Here is a 19,718-nt window from a genome sequence, read left to right as displayed (position 1 = left end):
TCTTCTTTTGAAGAAGATGATTTTGTGAGATCTATTAATGAAAAGCACCTTGCACTAGACCGTTCCCAGTCACAGACACTACCAGCACACCTTCACACCTTTACACACTCATAGTAAGCTCCTAAGCTGGCAGAGGCACCTGTGCTTTTCACTTCAAAAACTCCTATATAATTAATCCCCTCAGGAAAAATGCCAAGCAACTCCCCTCCATTTAGATGGCTATCAGAGTCAAGAAAGATGCAGATACTCTTCCCAAATGCAGATGTGAAACACAGGAAGTCTGGCAGGATGATATGATTCACTATCCGCTTCTGTACATTCATTGGGTTCTGATGAACCTGAACTCCCTCCCTGGATTACGCTTCCAGTCAGGGAAACTCCTTCCTCGTTAGAGGAACTCTTTGTGTTCTATGAGCAAATAGCCGAAGGGCCCTGAGGGGTTAATTGAACGCACTGTCATTCAAAGCAGCCTGTCAGAGAGACAAATCAGAGCTGGTGAGAAGGTCTCTACCGTCACATGCCCATGAAGACAAATTGGTCAAACGCATTGCTTGACGGATAGGAGGAAGGCTTATCATTAGTTCATGAATCAAATTTTTGCATCGTGTCAACACTGGCCATGAGCAGTGCATCAAAACTAGAATGTTCCCTGTATAGATCAACAAAGATGGTGACGTGACACTGCGCACCGTATTTCACTTTCTGTTTTACAATGTGCTGCATTGCTAACCCTTCCATGTTATTTTAAGCATGCATCTAAATGGAAATAATTTGGATTATACTGATTAGCTAAATTATAAAATAAATTCTAAAACTAAAATCGATCTAAAGGCATCAACAGCATGAAAAAAAATTGTATTTATTTTGAGATTTGGTGAAGATTACTTTAACAGTATTATTAAATTACTAGTGCTTTTAAAATGAACTTTCATGTCAGCATTAGTTGACAGCAAAAAAAAATAAAAAAAATAAATAGAATAAAAATCTTTTCCATTTAAAATAACAACTTGGCTCTGCTGCTGAAACAGCTTCATCAGCAATCTCTTGCCTTTCAACCACTCTCTTCCAACCACCTTGCTTTATTCTGGTACATAACACCCACTTATCATGTAGAATCAGAGCCTATTCTAAATTTCATGCATAATAGTTTTGAACAGAAATGGACCTCCATTGAAAAAAAAAAAAAAGGGAAATTAATTGGCTGAAGTCCAACCACAAACACACAACTGATTGGTCTGTCACTGGTGAACATTTTGAGGTGACATGCAACATGCATGTCATCAATGTTGACAGCCTCAAGTTTATGTTTCTTCCAGCTTAGACATAGAATTTGACCAATAGGATGAATTTCATAAGAAAATACCAATGCTATTCTTCACTTTTAAGACCAGTTATCATCCATTTCTGAAGATATTTAGACTTCCAATTTTAATCAATCATGACAGCAATTTCAAGGTTTAATTAAACTTACTTCTTTCTCTGTCTAGGCACAGACTGAAGCGGTGTTGCCGAGGATAACGCGTCCTTACGAGGGCGGCCCCTGGGCCGCTTATCTGTAGGGGCCGGACTTCCAGTGGGAGTGGCCCCAGAGCTGTTAGGAGGTGGCGAGGGTCCTTTGTCAGAGGGGTCTAGACTTTTCTCCTCTGATGACATTCTGTGAGAAAAATGATATTCAAGTAATATATTAATATCACAAAAATCTGCTATAATGTAGACTGATGTCACAAAATGATACATTTCCAGGAAAGCTTTCAACGCAGCAAGTTTTCCAAGCTTTGCAGCAGATTTACACCTTTAAAACACAACATTCTCCAACCAGTGAGGTTTTAAATCTATTTTCATCAAACACTGGTAGTGCCAGAGGAGAAAATAATCCCAAAGCTTAATACTAAAATATTTTAATAAGCTCATATGATTTGCTCATAATTCGGAGTCCAACTCTCAACTGAACCACCATAAAAATAAGTCAAAGCAAGTGTTAGTACACTTTATTAACTCCAATATAAACATGCCTCACAATGCTGTTTAGTTATTTTATTAATTTTATTGATGTTATAAATTTTTCACTCAATTTAAAAGTGGCCAACATTTAAAAACTTGGAATCATCATGATTTTTAAAAAGTAAATTTAGTTCTTAAAGGATATCTATCCACAATTAATCTATTTATCTTTTTTTTCTGTGACACATTAGGCACATCATGATGTACATGTGTCTCTGTGCAGCAATAAAGAGTAAACACAACGCAGTTGTAGGTGACAGACCAAGTTTCGGTCATGTTTTTTTTTTTTTTTTTTCATTCTTGCTGAATGTAGTGCACATTGTTAGTCGCTGCTCTGCTGGATCCACAGTGCTGACCCTTGCACCTGCTCTGCGTGGTGCTTTTGCCATCCTGTCCACTCAGATGACAAGGCATACTGCCAACGGGATGCTGTCTTTTCCGGGAACTACGTGGGATCCCTCCCTGGGCTGCTCTCATTGTATACTGCCTTGAGTAAACAATTAGACCTCACATGGTTGAGTCAAGCCTTCAATGAAGCTGTATGCATTGCCATTATTGCATCCGTACACAGTGTCTATGGTAGCTGTTTAAAGACCTTATGAAGTGGCTTGGCGAATGCATTTTTCTTTCATGCTGATTTCATACCGAAACAGGAAGCTGGGGTAGAACAAATCGAAGAAAGTGTCTCCTATTTTTAAACAGCCTGTAGGCTTTAGTTTACATCACAGCTGAGACACATGAGCTGCTACATGCTATTGCTAGTAAAAGGTGATATTGGGGGAGGGATGTTATCAGTCTAGAAAGCATTTGATTGGATAAACATTTGTATACGGCCTTGAGTGCAAGATGACTCATCAATATTTTCAGTTCTTTTTCACGGAAGAAAAAAAAACATGCATCCGCTGTTTAGTTTGTCGACTTAAAATAAATGAGACATGAACTAAAAAGTCAAAAAAACTCTTGTTTTTTATTTTATGAGGTCTAAAACAGGAGAAAATATCAGCATATGGACCTGAAGTATAATGAAAGGGGTTTAGTCATGCAAGTTCGAAGGATTTCCAAACCTCACAAGAGGTATTAAAAATAAATTTAAAAAACTAAACATATCTGTAAAGGTTACAAAAGGATACAGACCTTTGAATCTTTCCCTGCATTTCCACAATGAAACAGCAGCTCTGCGTTTACAGAATAATGCTGCTTCATAATTATCATTAACATCAATGGGCACATTTTATGACAACTGGTTTAAAAAATTGTCTCTCTAATTGCAATTTAAAAATTTCACTTAAGTTTAAGTTTCACTTAATTTTTTTTTTCGTTTTCTTTTGATTTATTATGATGTAAAACCTTGCTACGTGTACTGCATTAAACTGAGACTTGTTAAAGCACTTGCACATCATTGCTCTTTTGCTCAATTTTGATTACTACCATTGTCTTCACTTGTAAGTCTGCTAAATAAACAAATGTAATTTTTGGCCAGATATAATGACATTGATCACAAACAGTTTTTTTCTAACAACATGGTAGCAGCAACAGCTAATGCATTCACATGCACATTATATTCGGGTTTAAAACGCATTAATGTAGATTTACGTATCTTTTCTGTTTACATTTGATACTACTGCGATTTTGCACATGCATTTCCCACTAGGTTCAATAATCTAAATAAACTCTATATACCTAAACGTACTTAACATCTAAGCCAAATGGTTAAATTCAAGTAAAAAGTTATTTAATATAATACTCAAATCAACTTCACTTACATCAACTGTATGGTTAAATCAGTAAAAAGAAAGATTCTTGATCACAACACATTTACTGTTTGTGCCATAATTTTCCAAAGGGAACCTATCTATCTAGCTTAGCCATTTGGATCTCTAATGTCTCCATCTATCTATGAAATGGTGAAGTAACATTCAATCAGCCATGTATACAAGACTTCTTTTGAAGTTATCTAGAAAGTGGGTCAATCAAATGCATGACTACTTTTGAATACTGTACTCATAAGTTCATCCAATGCATACCTCAAAAAGATATAGTGGAAATGATTTGATATCACAACACATGCAGGAACCAGAGGGACAGGCTTGGTGAAACAACAGAAGCACACAAAGCAAGTGCTTCTTCACATGAGGGGGCATGTCCAGCTTTTTGCCTTTGTTCAGTTTTCTCCAGAGCTTTGCGTTTCAGAGCCTTGCGTATGCAGGGTGCAAAATAATACCATCATGCCATGAAATACTCCAACGTTTTCCATACTTAATACTTTTAATAAAATGGGGAAAACAAGAACAAGTCAGCTTCTCTGAAGGAGAGAGACGGTTTTAAACTCTTTAGGGAGTCCAAAGGCGAAACCTACCTGCATGCCAAGTATCTCTGCTCTCCAAAGACGCAACATTCATGATAATAAACGCATGCAAAGTGATGTCAACTTAGATGTGATGGTGTGAGAGTGGAAATATGACTGTAAATGCAGAAGAAAGGCTATAAGTGGATACAGTAGAGGCCTTGCAGCCCGGCTGATTAACTTGGAAACGTTACTGAAGCCTGGAGTCGCCTATCCAAGCAGTTATCATATAACGGCTCATTAAAGGCAGTGGACAGTAAAGATACAAAACGTTTTTAATCGTAATTTGATGGTTTTATAGTAAATAAGGAGGTTAGCGAGAATATAAGATTATTAAAAGCTGCACACTCGGTCGAAATGAAGTGGAGAAAGGCGACAGAAACGACAAAAGCGCTCGCAAATGACGGCGAGAAACACACACAACACAACACACTCGTCGGTCGATATTTACTTACCTCTTCGACCCTAGCAAATTTTATTTATTTCCTTCATGACAAGAACCGTCATATACGTGACATATAGTACTTTTGTTATGTGTTTGTGGCGCTGGGGGGTTGGGGAGGAATACGCCACTATTCCTCAGGAAAATAAGCCAGCGTGACAAAGCGATATCTTCCGCGATACTGTACACGTATTCCAGTAAAATCCACTTTTTAAGTCTACAATGTTTAATCCATAGGCAGAAACCACCCGCTTTCCTTCGGTTTGAGCGGATCACTTTTCTTTATTCGGCTTCATCCCACATCGCCAAATCCTCGCGGGTTAACGTTACATCCCTCATCCGAAAACAAGCCATAACGACCGCTATCTGAGCTCCTGCGAGGCGATGACAGGAGCCGAGCCCTGGCCACATTCGGGGAAATAACATACAGCCCAAAATATCCCCGAGTGAGGGAAACCCGAAAGCAGATTTCGCTTTCAATCTTTCAATCCTGACGATTTCGATCAGCTCGCGGAGCAAGCTGCAATTTCGAGCAATCGGCTACTTTATTTACGCTAAACACGTCGAGATGATCTCCTTGTCTGGGTGTTCACAATTTGTACAAGCAAAAAAACGACTATTAGACGCGACTGTAGAACGGAGAATGACGTAAAACGTTACATTTCTGCATGAGTACAAATATTAAAGTTGTAGCCATGACTCCATGGTAGCCATATTTGAGAGTAACCGAATCACGCCCTGCGAGCGACACCATGATAAATAGTCCCACGACATTTAACACGGCACTCAGGGGAACACAACCTTCTAATTTAGAAGTTAATGCCGTTAAAATTCATAATAATACAAGAATGTATTTTTAAATCACATAATAGCGGTTTTACAAACGCCAGTGCAAAATAAAAATAAAAACTGACCCTGCGGAGTGATATGTTGGAGCGCTCAGCAGGTGAGTCGACGGGTTTTTTTTTTTCACGGACAGAATTTCTGCAAAACGCGGGACGGATTCTCGTACAAGATTCTTCAGTCTCCATCATGGCTGTTTTACTATTTAGCCTACATTTAAAATGTTCACATTATTTTTAGGCAATAACAGTAAAAATGTTGAAAAGCTCATTTGTAGCCAAGGCATTAAGGTAGGCTGTCTTGACTTTAAAATACAAAAATAAACCTATGATAAGAAATATTCACTTGAGTAATGACAATGGCAATGACGTATGACAACAAGCCATTGTAATTCTAAATCTTAAATATTTTAAATATGCTATCATTTGAAATGACCATCATACAAATAGCTTATTTAGATGTGTGTCTAACTGTAGATCTTGGTGCAGTTATAGGAAGATAATGTGTTTCGTACAGTATGCTCACTCATCGGGGGAAAGCTAATGCCAATTTACACGTTTTTTCCTTGAAGAAGTCTGAAATTAAGGTTTCAATTATGCTGCACAGTTATTACCACAAAACAGAGAGAAAGAGAGTGAGAGAGAGAGAGAGAGAGAGAGAGAGAGACTTATAGGTTACAAAACAATGGTGTCCAGTTTTAGATCACATCAGTGAAACATGAATAAAAGGAATCCTAAAAGGCAATTGTGATTTTATATCTCACAGTTTGATTTTCTATTCTTCAATTGGATTTTATTAACCATATTTAAAATATTTAAAAATGTAACTCACTGTAATTATTATTTTTTTATACCACCAAAAGTTTTCATACAAAAGAAAAGTGAGTATTGTGGGTATTGTGTATTGTGTGGTATACACTTCTGTGGAGTATCTGAATAGCTTAAGTAAAAAAAAAAAAAAAAATTAAATTCAGATTAAAATGTTTCTACATGATGATTAGCTTGCAAACACTTGCAATAAAACAGAAAAGTATTGCCTATATGATAAATAAGGCAAAGTTATATTCGCATACTGTACGTGTTTATCTAAATTAATTAAGAAACAATGTTTAAAAAAAACATTAAAAAAAAAAAGCTAAAAAATGTTTACCAGTCTTTTTACAGTTTTGTGTAACTTGCTTGGCTAGGGGGCAGTGTGACACTTCGCACCGATCTTTATGAGCAAGGATAAACACACACACACACACACACACACACACACCCACACACACATGTTTGTTTTTGTGAAAAGTGTACGTAATGGTTTTTATACTGTAGAAACTGTATATTCTATCGCCCTTCACCAACCCTACACCTAACCCTAACCCTCACATGAAACTTTGTGCATTTTTACTTTCTCAAAAAAACTCATTCTGTATGATTTATAAGCGTTTTGAAAAATGGGGACATGGGTTATGTCCTCATAAGTCACCCTCTCCTTGTAATACCTGTGTCATACCCATGTCATTATACAGAGATGTGTCCTGATATGACACAAAAAAAAGAGCACACACACACACACTGTCATGAACTTTTTATTTGTTAGAACAAGTTCTAAAAAAACATTGTTATAAACTGGAACGAATGTTTTGAATGAGTCGTTGAAAATGAAAAATACTTCCTTAGACAAGTTTAATTAATTTTAAACAGAAAAGGCATCCAGTCAATCAAATAAATTCATCTACTCTAGCCCATCTACTCTATTTGTGACTTTCTTAATCTTATTGTGGCACTGTGCTTGACTGTATGTCTTCGATCTGTCACTATGAAATCTGCATGTCAGATCAGATGTTTGATAAAGCAGACAGGGACCTAATGGCAAATTGAGGGCCCATAACCAATGGCTTAACTAAATGAAACACTATATTAAAATAAAATCTGGTGAAGCTTGTTTTTCAAATCTAAAATTATTTGCTTTTACTGCCGTAACCACCGGTATTAATCAGCATTAAAATTCTCTGTTGAATGAATAGTTCAAACAAAATTAAAATGGTCATCATTTACTCAAACTCTTGTCATGCTGCACCTGTACGACTTGCTTGCTACAGTGCAACAAAAAGTAATTTGGAGAAATGTTTTAGCATTTTTTTCCAAAACCAACATTCTTCAAAATATATTTTGTTAAACAGAAGAATGTACAGTAAGTCATGTATGTTTGGAACGACATAAGGGCGAGGAAGTGATTTCATTTTTGTGTGGACCATCATTTGAACTGCTGGTGAGATTTTAGAAAAGCTGTATTATACAGAGTACAACAGTAGCTGAAAACAACAGCTGTTCAGGTGACATTAACAGTGCATGCAGATGAGCTGGAAGGACAAGCTGATTCTGAAGCAGAACAAGTTGTTAGATGCTAAATTATGAAAACTTTTTTTGTTCTTTGGAATAATGCAAACTGATGAATTGCTCACATTAAGACAGGGAAATTAGGGTGAAGTAATATATGATTTTAAATAACTGTCAAGATAAAGAGAGAGAGAAAAGCTTTGATCAGCAGTTTCTAACCAGTTCTTCATCATTAATAAATATTTTCTCCATTTGTGTGCAGCATTTATCTATATTTCTAATTTTACACTGACACGCCAGCATTTATTTTATTAGTATATTCTGCAGTGGCCGAATTTGGTGCAAGACATATCAAAGAACTTGTCTCTTTTTAAAAAAATAATAATAATACAATACCCAGTATACTTTATTTGACATCACAGGCTTTTGCCATTTATAGTCAGAGGGCAAGTGGTGTTGGAGGAGGATTCTCATTCTAGATCATTTTTATCAGACAAACCTTTGTATAAGTCATCAATATTCTTGGTCTGTTTTCTACAAACTCGCCTTCAGCTGGTCTGTGGACAAAAGAGAGGAAAAAGTCCAACAGCCCAGTGAGAGAAAGCCTGTGACAGGACACAGTTCAATCAAGATGCTTTATAATAAAGAATCTATGTTTCCTGTGCCAGTGAGATATGTAAAGCACACTTTTGCATTAATTTACATCTCTCCGCTGTCTACATGCATGTAATACAAACAATTTGCCGAACCCATTGCAGTAGAGTGATATAAATATACACTAAATAATTTAGAATAATTAAATAATTTAAAACGTGTATGAAAAGGCATTACAAAAAATCATTTTAAAATAATTTCACAAGCTCACAGCCTTAACTAATTTAAGGTTTAGTTCAATAAAGTCTGGGAAAAGTTGTTGTATTTTTTTAAGTACTGCAGTTTTTCATTGTTTGCATTAAAAAAATGTTTGTTCTTATGGATAAGATGTGTTGAAGAGTATACCTCTGTCTTGTTTCTTCATGTTCATGCACACTTATTACAGTATATGTGCATACATTATATTAATAGTGTAGACCGAAAATCAGGAAACGTGACCAAAAGCTCATATTTTTTTTTACTATTGTGACTTTTAGTGGACTTTTAGACATCAGAGCTCAAACCAATTTTGAAAAAAGCTCACTTTTTTCATAGTAAAAAACATTTGGATTGATATTCGGTTCAAATGGGAACCCTATTTGAATTTCCAATACCTATTTTTTGCACATCACATATTCATTTTAGGAGTACAATATTATACTGACAACCTCAAAGCTAATCGAATACATTCCACAAAGGTTCAAGTTTGATTTGATATCGTCTTAAATGGTCAAAAGTCTAATTCTTTTAGCTAAATGAGTGTCTACAGTGAACCCAGCACCTCACTAAAGCACCCAAACTGGGATTCATGAAGTCAATGCTTATCTTCAAACAGCAGGAGGCAGAAGATGCTCGAAAATTGATATGTGAAGCTAGTTTGGCTGACATGACAGACCTGTTTAAAGGTTAATCACTGTATCTAATTACTTAAGCAGAAAGAACAGGCCTTAGAAGAATAAAAGTTGAACAACAAAGACTACGCCTTGTCCTTTCAGGAACATAAAAACTGGATTTGCTTCCAGATTTTACATTAGACCACAAGTGGTGACCACACAATCCTAATAGTGGTTTCTAAACGCCATTGATGTGTTCACGGACAGAAAACATTTCAAACTAACAATAAATTTGTTTCTATAATCAAGAAAATCAATTAAGATATTTCATGGCAGCCCCCAAAATAACATATATGCCTTCTGAATGCTTTGAACAGCCTTAGTGTCTGATAAGTCTTAAGCAGAAGGATTGCTGAGGCACAAACGAGTGTTTTGGTCTAAAATGTGAAGGCAATCGATAACTTATGATGAAATCTGAAGGCTTTACTTTCACATGCATTCAGACAGACCCTGAAAGAGTCGGTGCTGAGCCAGTTTAAACACAAAAGGAGAACTAGATGCATCTATTGAAAAGGCTGAGCTCTGTTACAAAATCTCTCTTCTGGGCCCAGTGCTTTAAACCTGATGGGACTTTCCAATTGAGAAAGGATTGAGAGGTCTATAGAGGGGTTCCATCAATGTGCTGCTGTTTTGACTGATTCATGTACAAACAAACCTCGGCTCTCGACTTCATTGGATATTTACAGCTTTTCGGTCATGTATGTGAGAACTGTGTTGATATTCTGAGGGTGAAAGGTAGAGGATAACAAATCTTGAAAATAATGTTTAGTTCAGGAATAAATAGGGTTTGATTATTCTGTGTAAGTCTTTCACTGTAGAATCATAGAATCACTGTATTTTCCAACAAAACACTTAATTATAGGACAGAGGATCTCAAACTTTTCTTTTAATGCTAAATTGGACGCACTTAGAGAGATATAATCTTGAGACACCAGAACGTTTTAGACTGAAATATGAGGAACAGAAGCAATTTATTTCTATTGTAATTAACTCTTGTATTTTTGTTTATGTTTTTAATGCTATGTATTTGACCCTGGAGAACAATTCCAGTCTTAAGTCTCTGGGGTATATTTGTAGCAATAGCCATTTCTTTAATGTCAAAAATCATTAGAACATTAAGTAAAGATCATGTTCCATAAAGATATTTTGTAAATTTCCTATTGTAAAAATATGAAGACTTAATTTTTTATTAGTAATATGCATTGCTAAGACCTTCATTTGGACAACTTTAAAAGCATCCAAATATTGTCAGATCCTAACAATCAGTGGAAAGCTTCTGAAAGCTAATATATTCAGCTTTCGATGTTTAAATCTCAGTTTCGAAGAATTTACCCATATGATATATATTGTGAACAGTGAAGCTCAATGGCATATATATTTTAATAAAAAAATATATATCTATTTTCAACCTTCATGTAACAAAAAATGTATTTCAGTGGCAATAACATACATTTCCAATCATACATTAGCCTACATTTAGGCTAAATGCAATGTGGATGGAACAGCGAACAACTAGTGATTTAATAACCCATTGAGTCATTTATATATAAAAAAAAAAGAAGAAAAAAAATCTGGAGTATTTTGAACAATGCCACACAACTAAAAAATAAGGCCCCATGGTATTAGTTTATCAAAAGAAGAAAAAAAAAAACATTTATTTTTCTTTCTTCTGCAGAGGACAAAATAGAAAATGTGAAGACGTTTTCTATACACTTTGTAATTCGAGTGAACAGGGACCGAAGCTTCAATAAGAAGCAAAAACCTCAAGGGCCATTCGCTCATAATATGTTTTTGAGTTTAATAATGTGAGACAGAGGGCATTAAAATGAAGGATAAAAAACAGTGTTCATGCCTGCAATAATGAAAAAGACATGAGACATGTGCACAACAGTCTAAGACAGCACCTCTTACGTACTAGTGTGTCATATTCCAGTCTTAAGAAGGCATACAAAGCCAACAGACCATTCATGATTATTTTAAAACTACCAATATTCTTATTAGTTAATACATTTTATTAAATTTTTATTCTTTTTAATATTGTTCATACTGCATGTCAAGCAAGCACAGGTGAGTTTTATGTTTACCATATTTATTGAGCTCTAAGTATACGCCTTGATTCGTTTTTATATATGAATATCTAACTACTGGGGTGCCTCAGGGCTCAGTTCTTGGACCACTTCTCTTCTTTGTCTACATGGCATCATAAGGTTCTGGCATTCAGAAACATGTCTTTTCATACCACTGCTATGCTGATGACACTCAACTCTTCCTCTCATTCCATCCTGATGATCCGACGGTAGCTATTCGCATCTCAGCATGTCTTACAGACATTTCTTGCTGGATGATGGACCATCACCTTCAACTCAACCTTGCCAAGACAGAAGTGCTTGTGATTCCAGCAAACCCATCATTTCATCACAATTTCACCATCAAGTTAGGCACATCAACCATAACTCCTTCAAAAACAGCTAGAAGCCTTGGAGTTATGATTGATGATCAGCTGACTTTCTCAGACCACATTGCTAAAACTGTCCGATCCTGCAGATTTGCTTTATTCAACATCAAGAAGATCAAGCCCTTTCTTTCAGAACATGCTGCACAACTCCTTGTTCAAGCTCTTGTTCTGTCCAGGCTGGACTATTGCAATGTCCTCTTGGCTTCCAGCCAATTCTATCAAACCTTTACAATTAATTCAGAACGGGGCAGCAAGATTAATTTTTAATGAACCAAAAATAATACACGTCACCCCTCTGTTTATCAATATGCAATGGCTTCCAATAGCTGCTCGCATAAAATTCAAGGCATTGATGTTTGCCTACAAAACCACCACTGGCTCTGCACCCATTTACCTAAATTTGTTACTTCAGACTTATGTGCCTCTAGAAGCTTGCGTTCTGTAAGTGAACATCGCTTGATTGTGCCATCCCAAAGAAGCACAAAGTCACTCTTACGGACTTTTTAATTAAATGTTCCCTCCTGGTGGAATGACCTCCCCAACTCAATCCGAGCAGCTGAGTCCTTAGCCATCTTCAAGAATCGGCTTAAAACACATCTCTTCTCATCTTTATTTGACCCTCTAACTTTAACACTCACTATTCTAATTCTATTCTTAAAAAAATCTAACTACCTTTCTAATCTTTTTGTATTCTATTTTCTTTTCATTTATTATGCAATTGTGTATGTGTGTGTGTAAAGACCTCTAACACTAGTTTGCTCTATTCTTTTTTTAATTCTATCTGTTTTCTTATTACTTATTATATTATTTAAAAGCCCATGCTACGTGTACTGTGTTAACCTAATTGAGACTTGTTATAGCACTTATTGCATTGCTCTTTTTGTTGTTTTTGATTGCTTCCACTCTCCTCATTTTTAAGTCGCTTTGGATAAAAGCATAAATGTAAATCACATAACCGGATTGTGTCTTATCAGAAGACGATTAAAGTGCTTCATATGGATTCAAATGCATGGAAATCAAAATTCTTATTTTATGTTGTGGCATTTGTTATGTGCACATAATAATAATTATTATTATATGTCTGCCCCCATAATCTTGAATCAAAAATACTATCATTACTCTGCTTCATCTCAGATGTACAGCATACGAACAGAGAATGCTGCTCACTAAAGCGGTATCATCAGGAGCAAGGGGAGTGGCTTAACTTTTTTTTTTTTTTAAGATGAACCATTCACTTCACAAAGAAAATATGTTATGAAAACATACCATATGATGTTTGTTATATTTGCTCATGGTTGACTGGAAATTATAAATCTAATAATGAAATATTACAAATATAAACGTTGTTCACAAGAAATGCAAATATTTAGTAAAAATTTAGAATCAATGAAAAATAAAATAATTAAAAATTAAATAAAACAGAAATGGTTAATCTTCTGCATTTTCAAGATCAGTGGTATCAATATAATTTAACAATGGTTTCCATTATCTATTAAAGCCTTTTAAAGACCCTTTTAAAGAGAAACCATCTTTAAACACAAAATAATTTATTTTCTCATGTAATTGCTGTCCCCCTTGCCTTCACAGCAAATTTGGAGTGAAAACAGTGAAAACATCTGAGGTGCGAAGAAAAAAAAAATGATGTGTTGTGTCAATAGTTCCAATCTCTGTCTTTTCCATACTGCCATATAAAAGGTAGCTGCTTTTTAAAGACATCGCTTGCCTATCAAATTGTCCCTTAAGGTTCCCATTTTATCACCAGCATATGGCACAGCAGAGACTAAATCCTCCCTTTGCTTCTCAGTGAACCTGTTTCCATGCATAATCTGCAAAAGCAAGTCAGAAAATGTTCAGTTGAAAAGAGGGGGTTTCGGATTCAGTATCTACATCCTCCAGGAGTCAGGAGTACTGGGTTTTCAGTTGGATTTTACGGTCTTCATTTTCATCTCTTATTTCAATGCAAAGAACAAGACCTATCAAACCTGGTGTAGTCCCAGTGCAGCAGAATGTAGATTAGTAGCCTTTCCAAAATCTATAGTTACACCTTCCTGCATGTTGAGGTCATTGTTCCCTTTTGGGCACTATCCTCCAGAAGCTTCTTTCAGATCATGAAGGTGTTACATTAGACTTTGTAATAAGGCTGTCCTTCAGCTCGCCTTACTCGGTCAAACTTCCTCAGAGCTTTAGCTTTGTTCATTGCCTCTTGGGTTTCCTTAGAGGCTCCTGCCAGCTCTGCTGCTTCATCCAGATCTAGAACCGGATGTTCTTGAACTGTAGAGGAGTCCTTCATGCCAATGGCCCAGCATTCTCCTTAGAACAGCTTATTACAGTAATTATCTGGTGTCACTAGTGTTGTGCGGGTCATTCCAGATTCATCAGCTGAGCCTGCAATGTATGTATCATACAGTACATCCAAGACCACTTCTTACACTGCTACACTTGGCAGTTAGCCTTCAGCTGCTCTTCATTCTTGGATTTTGCCTGGTTCTTCAGGTCAGGGTTCCTCAAATCTAGTCTTTGAGGTCCACTGTTCTGCAGAGTTTAACTTCAATCCTGATGAAACCTGAACAAACTAATCAAGGTCTTTAGAATAGCTTGAAATTACAGATAGTTGTGTTTGATCAGGATTGGAGGCATATTTGAAGAAGTATGATGTCATACTCATGCCCCGCCCACAAATGTTGACAGGCTGTCCATTATTAGCATATTTCCACTCTCAGCCAGTTCTATGCTGTCCACCGCTTTCTCTGTGCTCGAGCAGCTGTAACGACAACAATGTGTCCTAAGCAATGCAGGTGTTTTGTAGTTGGGTGTAAAAGTGAACATAATAATCTTTCCAACATCAGAGGCTCTGAGGACGCAGTGGATTAGTTTTTGTTTTTGATGTAACATGCCACCAAATACACAGACACACACACACACACAAAAACAGAAGATAGAGGATGGGTGAGCAGTAGCTCGTTATCATTTATAGACACATGCACAGAAATGGCTTGCTGTGAACAGAGTTATTTCTGACAAGGTAAAAAGCATTTTGTTTTACACAAACATTGAGGAATTTCGGCCAAAGTATGTTACAGACATTTCATGAAGACACTAAAGAATCAACTAACTTGTGGAAAATGGGCATCTCCATTAATGTCCCCTTTAAGATCTTGATTAGGTTGTTATTAGCTGGATCAGGTGTGTTTGATTAGGGTTGGAGCTAAACTCTCTTGAGGGCCAGATTTGAAGATCCACCTTTAAAGTCCATAGAAATGGCCTCATGAGCTGTTAGACTTCAGAGTTCAGCACACTCGCTCTGAGATCCAAATTCACCTTTTTTCAAATAGCTTTTTGTCCTGCCAAAAACGACTGACGGCTGAAGCTCTGGAATCCATGGCAGCTTTCTTTGGCCAAGGCCTGCCCATGAGACCATTTGACTGACATGTCAAACAACCAATCACAGTTCGTTTTGTTTAGCGTCAAGTTTCGGGGTGTGGAAATGTCACTATAATAACAGAATGGTGTGTAAATCTCTTGGAAGTATTTTAAAGATTCTAGGCCACAAACTTTAAATATTTTACATACTTTTGAATATCCAGCATTTAGTTGATCCTGATAAGCACTCGTCATCACAGTTGTAAACACGGCAGCTTTCTTCTTTCATGAAGGGGTTTGGTGCCACGGTATCTGTGTTTTCAGGTGGAACGTTAAAGTACGTGACACACACGTCTCCCAGAAATCCTGTATAATTCAATCAATCCGATGATGACTTCGACACTCCACACTCCAGTTTTTCCACTTTTTTGTCTCCTATGCATCAGACGTTTAGCCAATGGTCCGTGGGCGTGAGGTCTGAGGCTGAGATTACCGGGGCGAAACATCACAGATCTCCGTTCTCTGCATCAGAGAGCCCCTCCGCATGATGTCTTGTCAAATGTAAAACTGGGACAAAAAAAGACCCTTTTTCAGTAAATTTTTTACATTATAAATTTTATCTTGCAATTTTCTTACTGAACAGATGCTTAAACCAGTCTTGGTTTAGACAAGACTTACCAGCACAAAGCTGACCTCATACGTAATCATCCGTTTACTACAGTGAGCGCTAGCTAGATTAAAGTGATTATTACGTATTAAATATGGTTATTTTTCTTAGAAAAACGCATTGATTTGCTACATGAGACCTTTGTTAACTCCCTGGAGCTGTGTGAGATGCTTTTTTTTTTTTTTTTAACGGAAGGGCGCTTTTTACTTCACGTCTTTTGAACTGAAGCAATGCAACACCTGCTGATTGCAACGATAGAGCTTGAAAGATCAGACAATTTTGTTATATAACTCCAACTGGATTCGTCTGAAAAGAAAAAAAATTCATATAGGCCTACACCGGATGCCTCGGGGGTGAGTAAAACACAGCCTAATTTTCATTTATGGGTGAACTACTCCTTTAATACTACATTCAGAGTTGCTTTATCCAACATAGGGAAATCTAATTGGAAAATTATGCCTATGTTTGCAAAAAAACCAAAAACTTACCTGCTTATACAATTTACTGCTATTTCCAGCTGAATGAGCACTACACAGCACAATCAGCTAAAATCCAGGCGTACTTTTAGAGTAAAGAGTCCGTGTTGAATCGAGGGATTCATATTTACTCATACTCATTCCAAACATGTATGACTGACTTCATTTTGTGGATTATTCACATTATTATAGGGCCATGCATATTTTTTAAAGCATATTTAAAACAGCAGCTGCTGACCAGTGTGCTGAATCTAAGAACGTTAGACAATGAAATAATACAATACAATAAAATATTTAACTGACCGGAGAACGCACTGTTTAATAAAATTACATCTATAATTGATAAAGTATTAACATCGTAAGACAGCCTAATGTGTAACGGCAGATCCACAATCATGGAGTAGCAAGCGAAAAGGCACAATCTCCGTTTAACTTCAAATGAGACCGTGGTACAGTCAGCATCTAATTGTCTGAAGACATTAAGGGCCTAGACCTTTTCTGCTGGAGAAGAAGATCTGTAATATATTGTGGAGCCTGGCCATTTAACCCCTTATAGACATACAATAATACCTTAAATTTAACACAGTATTCGACCGGCAACCAATAAAGTGAAGCCAGAACAGGTGAAATATATTATATTGTGTGTTCCTCAGAAGAAAATCATACAGGTCTGTAGCAACATGGGTGAGCAAATGACAATTGTAATTTTTGGGGTGAAAAAAGAACAGGCCTGACTTTCTTCAAGGAGGCTCAAATGTTAGACATTAGCTGAGAGAACCTTTACTGAGATGCTGCCTGGGTGGGTATTTCACTTCTTGTCCATACATGACTCGGATGATGATCAGTGACTGAGATGTTGAACTGCTTTGCATTAGCCTATGACCCTTTTATCTGCCAGGTGAGTTTGGCAGTGTTGTCATCTGTGTTGTTTATGTGCCACTGGATGGGAACACTGCAAGAGCTGGGATAAAGGTGTCTGAGTGTGTACAACAGCAGCTCCAACATACTCCTAATTCTCCTCTTCTTCCTGGTTTTCAGCAATATGTCAACTGTAATGCAAGAAATGCAAAATTTTGGACAAGGGTTAAGGGAATATATCTAATGCATATACCACGGAAATCAAACCACCGTTAGCAAATTCTGACCATGATACAGTATATCTTATTCCTGTTTATCGCACCTTTCTGAAGTCATGTAAGCCTAAGGTGGTGAGACTTTGGTCTCCAGAGAAAATTGAGATTTTGAGGGGTTATTTTCTCTGCACTGACAGGGAAGTGACATAAATCCAGATAATGACAAGCATAATGAAATAAGGACTGCATATGTCAAGTTTTGTGTAGATTCTATAAAACCATTGAAAAAGGTTAAACAATTTCTCAACAATAAGCCTTATATCACTAAGAGGTTAAAGAGTGTATAAATCAGAAAAAAATGCACTTTAAACAAAGGGATCCTGTAGATAAAATCAATAGTGACTTCAGTAAAAATCCAAAAATGCTTTGGTCCAAGTTAAGGTGCATAACTAATATGATTCCTTGATTCCAAATGATGAAACACGGCCAAATGAGCTTAATGAATTTGATTGCCATTTTAATGTTAATTCTTATGATTGCAGTGATGTATTGAAGGCTGTGAGGATTGATGATTCTGTCTCTAAACCCCAGATTAGATTCGATGATGTTGTTAGGGCTTTTAAATGTCTTGACATTTGGGTAGGACCCAGAATGTTAGAATTGGACAGACTCTTTCTGAATGTAGGTCTACCAGTATTGGAGTTCCCCAGGGGTGTGTATGTTCACCATTGTTATTTAAACTGTACGCCGATGGGAATGTTGTTGTAAAATTTTCAGATGACACTGCTATTCATGGTTTTCTGTATAGAGATAAGGACATTCAACATTATGTCACAGAGATTGCCAACTTTGTTACATGGAGTAAAGAACAAAATCTATCTTGTAATCAATGTTAGAAAAACAGAGGAAATGATTTTAAGTTGGTGGGCAACCATTCACCTATTATGATTGAAAATGAGCCAATTGACAGGATATCTCATACAAATACCTAAGTCTGTTTATTGATGACAAGCTTTCATGAGGTGCATGTAGATTATCTGTGTTGGAAGGTGCAACAAAATATGTACTTTTTACGGAGGCTCAGACTTTTGGGGGTTACACAGAGGGTTATGTTAATGTTTTATCATGCCTGTATTAAGTCTGTTTTACTGTATGGCATAGCGACCTGGTTTGGTAACCTGACCATCACCCTTTTCACCACTTGGTGCATACTACAATGAAGGTGGTCGATATGGGGGTTTATCTGCCTCTACAATCTACTTTTAGCAAAATTGTAGGCAAGGAAAATTATTTTGGACCCTTGTCATTTGCGTTACGCAGAATTCTAACTACTTCCATCTGGTTGGCGTTACCAGACTCCGGGGTTCAGATACAAACACTTTAAAAATTATTTTGTTCCTTTGGCGACAGGGTTGTTAAAATCTAATGTAAAAGACATAAAGACATGATTGTTTACAAATACAGGAATCTTGTTGCATGGTCTATCTGAATTGCCCAAAACAAATTTCCCTTATGAGAGATAAATAAAGTAAATAATAATAATAATAATAATAATAATAATAGTTAACTTGTAGATGTTGAACATGCCAGAGGCAGCACCATGTTTTCAGATTCAAAATCTGTGCTTTTAGCTGCAGGCTATGAAAATACTTAAATGTGTGGAGGATCACTGTGTACCCCTCCTCTCGTTCAGTCTCACTAACCTCAGGTTGTTTCCCCAGGTGGACTGTCCTCATTTAGAGATTATAACTGCAGCTAGAATGCATTAAAATCCCTTAATGACTTCATACAATCATTACATCGTCTTTTTTTTTTCTCCATCTGAGATCAGCGAGCTATCAAATACACAACACAACTAATGAAAGAGTAATAATGCCTTTATTTTGATAATAATACCTTGTATGTAATGATCTTGTAATCCCTCGTGGTGACAACGGAAGTACACTGATGATATCTTGACTGTAAGTGAATGTTGTTTATATGGTAATAATGTGCGATGGTCTATTGCAAACATTAAAGATCAGCAACTGGCTGAACATGATTTCATGCTAGAAATGCCTTAACTGATGTGATGCAATCTCTTGATAACATGATTCTATTAAGATGAAATTAAATCATCATTAGAACAGCAGAATTATTGCTTTACAGCAGGGTGGGCCCCGGTTTGAGTCCTGGCTTTGCTACAGGTGCACCTGGTTTCCCTCACA

General features: G+C 36.6%; 1 protein-coding gene across 1 annotated transcript in view; it reads right to left on the bottom strand.

Annotated features, from left to right (window-relative positions):
• LOC113038829 (histone-lysine N-methyltransferase 2C-like) overlaps positions 1-5,502 on the bottom strand; it is a 114,704-nt gene extending 109,202 nt beyond the window's left edge. Inside the window, 2 exon segments of the mRNA XM_026196532.1 lie at positions 1,472-1,654; positions 4,801-5,502. Of these exon segments, the coding sequence (XP_026052317.1) occupies positions 1,472-1,653 (182 nt within the window). The 5' untranslated portion in view covers position 1,654; positions 4,801-5,502.
• Between the last annotated feature and the right edge of the window lie 14,216 nt (positions 5,503-19,718).

This window comes from Carassius auratus, chromosome 2 (genome assembly GCF_003368295.1).
Source record: "Carassius auratus strain Wakin chromosome 2, ASM336829v1, whole genome shotgun sequence".
In the NCBI taxonomy this organism is placed as follows: domain Eukaryota; kingdom Metazoa; phylum Chordata; class Actinopteri; order Cypriniformes; family Cyprinidae; genus Carassius; species Carassius auratus.
This window is presented reverse-complemented; position numbering and strand designations above follow the sequence as displayed.